Source organism: Bison bison, unplaced genomic scaffold, assembly GCF_000754665.1.
Source record: "Bison bison bison isolate TAMUID 2011002044 unplaced genomic scaffold, Bison_UMD1.0 scf7180017864490, whole genome shotgun sequence".
Classification (NCBI taxonomy): Eukaryota; Metazoa; Chordata; class Mammalia; order Artiodactyla; family Bovidae; genus Bison; species Bison bison.
In genome coordinates, this window is record NW_011495049.1 from 7,129,127 (window position 1) to 7,139,152 (window position 10,026).

The 10,026-nt window shown below is 42.8% G+C and overlaps 1 protein-coding gene across 1 annotated transcript in view; it reads left to right on the forward strand.

Moving 5' to 3' along the window:
- Window positions 1-10,026, forward strand: part of RASGRF2 (Ras protein-specific guanine nucleotide-releasing factor 2) — a 267,751-nt gene that overhangs the window by 154,193 nt on the left and 103,532 nt on the right. Inside the window, exons 16-17 of the mRNA XM_010863390.1 lie at window positions 3,856-3,984; window positions 6,563-6,652. Of these exons, the coding sequence (XP_010861692.1) occupies window positions 3,856-3,984; window positions 6,563-6,652 (219 nt within the window). The remainder of the gene's footprint in view (window positions 1-3,855; window positions 3,985-6,562; window positions 6,653-10,026) is intronic.

Consider the following 10,026-nt stretch of genomic DNA (forward strand, 5'->3'; position numbering starts at 1 on the left):
ATATTAGGATCTTTCTCACATTAGAGAAAAACCGAAGTTATGGGCTTACTACTTCTGTATCTCCACTGGATTTCCCCCAAACAAATGATATGCAGTTAGAGTTTCAGGGGTCAGTTTATTCACATGGCTTGTGGGGTAGAGATAGGATTTTGTGGTTCTCCAGTCAAGGTTAAATGCAGAGCCATCTCGCTGTGGAGGTGGGGTTGTTCAGGATTGTGTCCATGCATGGCCATGGCACTTGTTAGCCCGTGAAAACCTACCTCAGCTCCAGAGATGTCCAGTCCTCTCCCCAGAGTCCAGCGTGTCATAGTCATGACTACCCACTGACACATCCCCCTTTTTCTCTCATTTTTACTATAATTACCACCCCCCTAACAGTCCTTCCCTTGCATGTGTGCTAAGTCACTTCAGTTGTGTCCGACTCTTTGTGACCCTATGTATTATAGCCCACCAGGCTCCTCTGTCCATGGGATTCTCCAGGCAAGAAAACTGGAGTGGGCTGCTGTGCCCCCTCCAGGGGATCTTCCCCGCCCAGTGATTGAACCTGTGTCTCTTACGTCTCCCACATTGGCAGGCAGGTTCTTTACCACTAGTGCCACCTGGGAAGGCCCATCGTTCCCTTAAATACTTTGTTTCTGGCCACTTCTTTGCATCTTGATTTCTTTTCCCTTTCGAGTAGCTGTCTTCTGATGATTTTTAATGTATTTACTTCCCATATTGTTCTTCAAAGTGTTAAAGATGTAACTAAGAGAGGCACATGGTATGCTGGATTAAAAATCAAATAGATAAAGAAATAGGCAATGAAGAAAAATTGTTGAACAAACAAATGCTGTGTGGTTCTCTCCAGTTCCTGGAGTCATTCTGATTTTGGTTTTGAGTGTAATCAATTATATGATTCATACAGACAACTAAGAATAGACTGGTCTGCAGGCACATATTTTCTTGCTCCTGAGACTTGAGAATAATTTATCCTGTGGATCCTCATAAAGGAAACACTGTGAATAGAAAGCTTAGACATAATTCTGAGGTCTAGGGAGCTCTTGGGCATTTTTTTGAAGGGTGAAACGAAGGAATTATAGATTTAGTTTTTCCTTTTATTTTGCATTGGTATATAGGCAGTACTGATCATGAATAGTTCCAGAAAAGTCATAGATGAAACACTTTACTTCAGCATCAGCCTGACAAGATCAGTTTGTGTGTGTGTGTGTGTGTGTGTACGTGTGTGTGCGCGTGTGCACAATGTCTGTAGAAGCCAAGAGTGCTGCTGTGTTAACTCTGCTGTCTAATCTTGAAAATTCCAGTTGGCAAAGTAAATGGAGACAATGATCTCTCTTTAATTTGAAAGATGTTTGTGTGTGCTTTGCATAATGTTGACACCTTAAACAGTCGGCAAACTTGAATAAGAAGTCTGTGCCTGGAGTTTATACATTTTCTGCTCTTCACCTCAGGATGCAACTTTCCAAACCTCATTGCACAAGATCAGCTTCTCTGTTGGGTCTGTAGTGGGGCCATGGGTCCTCTCACTGCCATCCGGCTAGACAGTTGCAGGGTGCTGTCTTTGAAAAACGCTAGTAACCTTTGTCTGATTTTATTGTCATTGCAGTTATAATGCCAGCCTTGCCATCTTTCCTGGCAAGAGAACTTCAAATGACATGAAGGGAAAAAAGAGAAACAGGAGCTATCACTCATCTCAGTGAGGCTCTGAACTTGTAAGGGAAGAGTAACGTAGTTGGTTTCACCTCTACTAATCCCCAGATGTGTTCCAGGCTCACTCAACATCCATTCAGTTCAGTTCAGTCCCTCAGTCATGTCTGACTGTTTGCGGCCCCATGAATCACAGCACGCCAGGCCTCCCTGTCCATCACCAACTCCAAGAGTTCACTCAGACTCATGTCGAGTCGGTGATGCCATCCAGCCATCTCATTCTCTGTCGTCCCCTTCTCCTCTTGCCCCAATCCCTCCCAGCATCATGGTGTTTTCCAATGAGTCAACTCTTCACATGAAGTGGCCAAAGTACTGGAGTTTCAGCTTTAGCATCATTCCTTCCAAAGAACACCCAGGGCTGATCTCCTTTAGAATGGACTGGTTTAGTGGTCTTCTTTCTTCCTTCTAGAAAGGCCCCACCTTCTGCTATATTGAATTCTTCTAAAAAGCACAAATTTCAGCCCAACACACATTCAGATTCCACCCAGTGGTGGGATATCAACAAAACATAACCTGCAGCGGAGAAGAGAGGAGAACCACGGGGGCCTGCGCATGGTGTTCAGGCCTCTTAGTCCATCCGCGTTCTCTTGGGCCCTGGCTGTCCACACAGTCTAAGCATTGCCTCTCGACCCACATCACTAGTGTCTGTTTCTTTGTTCCTAGTTTGAAAATTGCCTGCCTGTGGGTTGAAAGTGCTCCCAATTTTAGCATTTGTTTTGAGCCCACATCTGCCCACTCGTTCTGCAGGCAAAGCTGTTTGCAGGGATTGATTGAACGTGAACCTGCCAGAAGGAAACGCTTCTTTCCCCCGCACTGTGCTGGTGTGATTTTTCCTCTCTGTAGGTGCCCGTTTGCTTGCAGTGTTACGCTGTGCTTTTCTGTCCTTTCAGTGGACTTCCCGAGCCCTGTCCAGCTCTCGCACTGGGAAGTTTTTTGGTTCAGTGTAATTGCTGACTAAATGATTTGCTCATTTGCCTCAGAGGAATGAATGCTTGAATCAGACCGAGGACACACGTTTGATATTCTGCTTGCTCTTGCAGAGCAGATGCCTTCTATTACTGAATTTTGAGGGACTTATTTAGAAAATAATAAAACTAACAGCTAAGCACTGATTTTTTTTTGTCTCCATCCTGCATCATTGCCAGCTTGACTGTAATTATGTCATTCAAGGAAAGATTCTAACCATTTCCCTTCCCTGGCCCCTTTGTGTTTCAGAAGAGCTGAATTTGGGCCATATTTCTAAAGGAGTGAATCACATACAAGTGTAAAAATGGCTTTATGTGAAGTCATTAGGAATTGTGTCGAGTTTGTTGAGTGAAATCTTGAATGGAATGGTAAAAGGAGTTGAGAATAATTCTGCTGATAGAGATAATGGAAAATTAGTGGAGGTGGTGCAGTTTTTATCAGTTGATGCAAAGCCCAAGGAAAAAGAAATCAAAGAGTTGTTAGAAGTTTATGAAATTTTTGTAGAGCTTTTCCTTAAAATAACACACATGCAGTTGTAGTTTTACCTGGTTAACAAGTTAGTGCAAGGGATGTGGTCATAGCTTGAATGTGACCCTGAAATGATGTTTCTTTTACTCATGGGATGTTACCTGCAGTGAAGAGACTCAAATTATCTTAAAACCTCTCAACTTTCATTATAAAAATTTCCACTGGCCTGCTGCTTATCTGTAGCTCTAGGGCATTAGAACTTTCTGGAAGGATGGAAAAATGTTCTGTACTGTAGCCACTAACCACATGTTGTGTATCGTCAGCATTCTGCCAGGAGGAGTGGCTTGATATCATGATCAGTTCAGTTCAGTCTCTCAGTCGTGTCCGACTCTTTGCGACCCCATGGATTGCAGCACGCCAGGCTTCCCTGTCCATCAACAACTCCTGGAGCTACTCAAACTCATGTCCATCACTTAGGTGATGCCATCCAACTAGCTCATTCTCTGTCGTCCCCTTCTCCTCCCATCTTCAATCTTTCCCAGCATCAGGGTCTTTTCCAATGAGTCGGTTCTTCGATATCATGATAAAGTCCTTTAAAAATACAGACTAGTATGAAATGCTTATTATCCATAAGGAACTTTTGTGTTCCCATGCATGATACTAACAAGAAGCTCTTGAATTCATAACCTGGTTGTTAAAATGTGTGATGTTTTAAAGCAGCAGTCCTCGAGTCTGTGCCGGTGGACCGAGCAGGTGTGGACAGCTCCCCCGTAGCCGATGCCGCAGAACTGTCACCTTGCAGATCACCCTCAACTCCTCGGCACCTCCGCTACCGCCAGCCTGGAGGTGAGCACTCAGGAAGGGACTCAGAAACATGCAAGTGAGAGATGATTCTAGCTCCTGAATCTTTTGTTTACCTTACCATTTCAGTTCCCAAATATTTTTCAGTCTCAATTATGAAAATTAATTGGAAGCAAATGTTACCATGGGAGCAAGTAGTGGAACATAAATGATTAGAGAAAATGTCACTAATATAACCAGTATTTACTTGACCACCATCATTGCGTGGTATTTTGTGTGGAGTAACCTGAATCGCAGGTTAATCTCTAAGCCTGTTCTTGGTTGCCAGTTGATTGAATGTCAGTGCTGGTTTTGCCAAAGTGTTCCCAGACTCTGATGACATTACAATGAATCCCAGTGTAGTCTCTATTAAATAGGTTCGTCTGGGACACAAAACTGTGGGGTGACCTTATTAAGAACAGTATTTCAACTAAAGTAATGTCCAGTTGCCTGGGACTCCAGTCTTCATTGTTAGTGGCAGAATCTGGTGTATTTTCTATTATGAAAATTATAAAATATTATCCCATAATTTGTTTTAAAATATACCATTTCTAATTGAAGGGAAAACTATCAGAGCAAAAGATAGAAAACTTTTATCTCCCCATCGCTTAAGTAAATATAACTACAAATAACAGTTGTTTTTGAAATGTCTCCTTTTTTCTCAAGACAATTGTTTCAAATTGGAAGGGAAAATTATTCACTTGTGAAAGCAGATTCACCCCAAGTAACCTAAGTAAATGTAGATGTTTTCTGACTTTCATACTTCTACTTCAAGTAAGGCAGTTTAGCAAAAGACAGAGTGCTTGGCTGCAAATGGTCATTTCATTTGTAGCCTCAGCAACACAGTAGAAGCTGTCATTGCCATCAGCTCCAAGAGAAGCTAGCCTGAGTGGACCATTGTCAGCAGAATTGCCCTGATGGATATTAGCTCTTGAGGAGTGGGACTGATTTTGGGCTCCTGATCAGTCATGGGTCACCCTGACATTTGGGTACTTCTGGAAAACCAATGTAACAAGTTAGACTTCTCTGCCTTATTATAAGACTACTATGGGATTGGCCAAATCTCTTTACTGTTCTTAGAGCCTTGATCAGTCCAGACCTTGGCAACTTCCGTGACCATTGCCATGTCAGACAGACTCCCTTGAGTTCATTATTAACCTGGAAGAGTTTGGGGTCAAACTATATGGAAGCAAAATTTTACCAAGGCAAGAGTTATTTAAGTGCTATCCACTTGGTTACTATCATTAGAGCCCTGTTTTATGGTCTATTTTCATATGTTTATATTCATTTAAAATTCTTTAAATTTATATAGGCATTATTTGAAAATCCTCATCCTGTTTGTGGATTAACTAAGTCCTTTGTTTCTTTCCTGATCCAACCAAATCCCAGAGATGCAGGAAGGAAACCACAGTCTGTGATGATATGGAGGATCCAAATAGTGACAGCAGCCCACGTTTTCTCAGTGTGTAGCTGAAATTTTGCCTGTTCATCTATCTTCTTGCCCACCTTGTTCCACAAATGTTTTCAGGCTATAGCTGAAGGAGAGGGTAGAGCTGTTTTGTGCTTTAGTGCTTAGGCACATTAAGCAGCTCTTTGCTTCCCCTTTTATTTATTTTAAGCATGACTATATGACTTTAGAGGCAAACTAATAAAACCACAGAATCACAGAAAAGCCACAGAAGAAATGAACTATCTTCACTAAAAGCCTGAACGAGAAAAACAGTGAGGTTGGCATCAACATTATCAAGTGCTGTGTGTAAATATCTGAGAAGTGAGAGGGGGTACAAAAAGGTGCTCAGTGCATCCTTCAATATGAGCGCCCATCCCCCTTTCTGAGGGTGCTTTGAGAAGAAAATTCTATCTGTAACATGTAGAATATTAAAAAATATAGATATTTTTATATTGAGATAAAATTCACATACCATAAGATTCACCCTTTTCAAGTGTGCAGTGCAGTGCTTTTATATATTCACAAGGCTGAGACACCATAACCACTGTCTCAATCCAGATATTTTCATTACCCCTGCTAGAGAAATCCTGTACACATCAGTGGTCACTTCCCATTCTCATCCCCCAATACACCTGGAAACCACTAATTTACTTTTTGCCTCTGTGTATTTACCTATTATGGATATTTTATATAAATGGGATCGTATAATACGTGACTTTTTGTGACCAGCTTTCACTTAGTATGATGCTTTCAAGGTACATTCATGTTGTGGTATGTATTACCTCATGCCTTTTGTGGCTAAATCATATTCCCTCACATGGGAATTTTTGATTTGGTTTATCATTTCGTCAGTTGGGGGAGATTTGGCTGTTTTTACTTTTTGGCTATTATGAATAATACTGCTGTGAATGTTTGTGTAGAAGTTTTTGTATAGACATATATTTTCATTTCTCTTGGATCTATAACTAGAATGAACTGGTTGATATAGAATCTTGTTATTTGCCTATTAATAAGGACAACACAGGATATTTGACCCAACCCTTCATTCAGTGCAGGAATGAAAATGAGAATTTTCATTATGTAATATTATGCATCTGCCTCACCATGCCATTCCCATTCTTTTTAAATAACCAGGACAGACAGCTGACAACTCCCACTGCTCTGTTTCACCGGCCTCTGCTTTTGCAATCGCTACGGCTGCAGCAGGACACGGGAGTCCACCCGGTGAGTAGGGGCGAGCTGTTGAGCGCTTGGCAATGAATTGCCCAGACCTCTGGCAATTTATGGTAAATCAGTGGTCCTCGCCTGCCAGCATCTTGATAATACACTGGGCAGCTTCTTAAAATTGCAGATTCCCAGCTTCCTAGTCTGTCAGTGTGTCTTGGTGTAAGACTGTCTTTTAAATAAACACCTACGGGTAAGTCTCATACAGGTAGCCTATGCTTAACACTTTCAAGAACTTCCATATCAGAACAGGATGTGTTATTTCTCTTATGTTGTATTAGCAGAGTTCTTTAACCTTTTAAGCCAAATTGTTGAGAACGTATGTTTCCCTTTTAATTGAGTACGGTGCTAAAAGCGTATGCACGGTGGGAGGGAAGGCTTGTGGAGGGTGGGAGAGGAGAGAGGGATCTATTGGACTCATAATTCATTTCCAGTAGCTCTGTGGTGCTGAATTGTTGTCAGTTAATTTTCAAGGTAAAGAAGTACCTAAAAGAAAAGCACAGTATTTTAAGTAGATGAAAAATTATATTTATTATCTCTGTCCTCTTTTCTCATGTGCAAGAAGGACATTATGTTAAAATAAATCTGTATGTGGTTTAAACAATCCTCTTGCTGTGAGTTCCTTCACCTAAACTAACTCCATGGGTTCTGGAAGTGATGATATATTTTATTAATTAGCAATTGCTCATTAACAATGGACAAAAAAAGGATATTTCCAAAGCCTGTGAACCTGTATTAAACAGTTGTAACTGGTAGGTGCTGTCTGGGTGAAATCTTTCTAAACTGATGTCAGAACAGAGAGATATTCTATAATGAACACGAATTACCATGGTAATTATAATTATATATATATAGATGAGGTAATTATCCCATCTGAATGGAAAATCTTTGCACATTGATGACATTCCACATCTTAAATATTTTACCACACATACTTCACTGGATGTGGTCAGGCAAACTGGGGATGTTCTTTGCCCCAAATATTCCCTAAACCTTCCCCCCAGTTCCCATCAGCATGGCACACAGTACAGCATGTAACGGTAATAATATGGATGGCTTCTCAATCCAGTCAGCTTCTGCTGTTGACTGCATGTTATAATAATGAACATTTCTTTGATGAAGTAATAGGGGTCTTCTTTACCCTTTCGGCAGAGTGAGTTATCAACTGTGATTCCTTGAGACTTTCTCCTGTCTTTTGTTCTCACAATCTAGCCTATCTTTGGAAAAGGTGAAGTACAGAGCTTCCTCACAGGTTTCTTAATTTAAATATGGTTTGTGAGGGAAAATAGCTTTTCAGTCAATTTGGAATGAACCCATCTCCCCATTAGCTGGAGGCTGGGTCAGGGAAGGTACCTTTATTCACCCGAGGCTGAAGAAGACTTCTAATGGAGAATTGCTTTCGGACTCGGGCTCATCCATCCATGATGAGCCAGAGATGAAGTAGCCATAAGAGCCGTCTTCCTCACTGAACCCTGCTGCTGCTCTGCCGCCTGTCTTCCTGCTTCTCTCCTGCTGCTGGAAGAGCTGCAGCAAGAAAGCTCCTGCTCAGTGAGCCGGCTGAGGAGGGCAGACTGCTGGCTAACTGCAGCCAGCGTGCTGGATGCAGGGTAGCCTGGTGCTCCTCTCATCACACTGCTGCTGCTGTCTCCTGTAATATGGCCTGGAGCCTCATGATCCAATTGTGTTTTTATTTGTTTTTGTTTTTTATGGAGGAAAAAGAGTGGCTTTATTACTTTGCCAGGCAAAGGGGGCACACAGTAGGATAGCATCTCAAGAACTGTGCCCCTACGTGATCCAATTTTAGACATAAATGAAATGAAAGATGGATTTGGCAGTGTCTGTGGCCCTGCTGGGGATACAGGGGTCAGTCTCCATGGCCCATGGTACTAAGAAAGGGGGTCAGTTTTGGAGAAGGGATCAGTACTTCCCTGGGGTTCAGCTGCTCCATGGAGCTGGTCCCACAGAAGAGTCCACCTGCCTGGAAGAACTTGGCAGAAGGGCGAAGTTCACAGGTCAAGAGAGCAGGTGGAAATGGAGCAGAAAGAAAGGAAGTACTAAGAGGATGATCTGGACTTCTTGGCTGGTCAGGGAGAGCCCGATGCTCTCCAAAGAAGTTCTAGACCCAGAAGGACAAATGTCCGAAGGGAAGGAGTGCTAGAGAACGGTTAAGATCTGATATCGGTCTTTTCATCCACTCTCTGAATCAGGAATTATTGACCCGCATGTGCCCACAGAATGTGGAGAGCTCCAAAGTGAGCAGGAGAGAAGGTTGTAGAGACCTCATGCTCACATCTATCTTTCCAGGTCTATCTGCTTGATTGACTGCAATATAAGCCCAGCTGGTGGTTCCAACCTGCTGCTTGTGGCTGATAGCCTGATACAAGGTGCTGCCTGGCCAAGCCATGCAGTCTGCAGAGTGGGCTTCCATATTTCAGGCTCCTCTTCAGGTTCCCTCCCATTTTAATCCTCTCCCATCTATCTCCACATCCCCCACTTCTGCCTCCATCAAAATACACAGCAGTCTGGGAACTCTGGGTTAGAACCATCAATTAGTGGTTATGCTTTCAAATATTCACTCCAGACATTTGCATGTGAGCCATTTCTCATTAATATTTGCTTAGAAAGTAACTTTACTACATGAGAATGAATTTTAATTTAGCAAGAGGATGAACAGAGAATTTCTTCACAAAAAGGCCAAACAAGATGTACATGCCTAGCTGTAAAGGCAGAGAAAGCTGATTTGTATCTATGGCAGGTGGCCTGGGATCTGCTCAGGATTGCCAGTCCTGCCCCTTGGGTCCAAGCCTACCTGATTTCTGCACACACTGGAAAAGCCTAGATTTTTCCCTCTGGTTTCTTTTAGGACCTAGAGCCTGTCCTTTCCAATGATGGGTTTCTTTTCCTTCCACACCATGCCCTCTTTCCTCGTAGACCAACAGGAGTACCTCTGTTCAGATCAGATCAGATCAGTCGCTCAGTCATGTCTGACTCTGCGACCCCATGAATTGCAGCACACCAGGCCTCCCTGTCCAGCACCAACTCCCAGAGTTCACTGAGACTCACATCCATCGAGTCAGTGATGCCATCCAGCCATCTCATCCTCTGTCATCCCCTTCTCCTCCTGCCCCCAATCCCTCCCAGCATCAGAGTCTTTTCCAGTGAGTCAACTCTTTGCATGAGGTGGCCAAAGTACTGGAGTTTCAGCTTTAGCATCATTCCTTCCAAAGAAGTCCCAGGGCTGATCTCCTTCAGAATGGACTGGTTGGATCTCCTTGCAGTCCAAGGGACTCTCAAGAGTCTTCTCCAACACCACAGTTCAAAAGCATCAATTCTTCAGCGCTCAGCTTTCTTCACAGCCCAACTCTCACATCCAT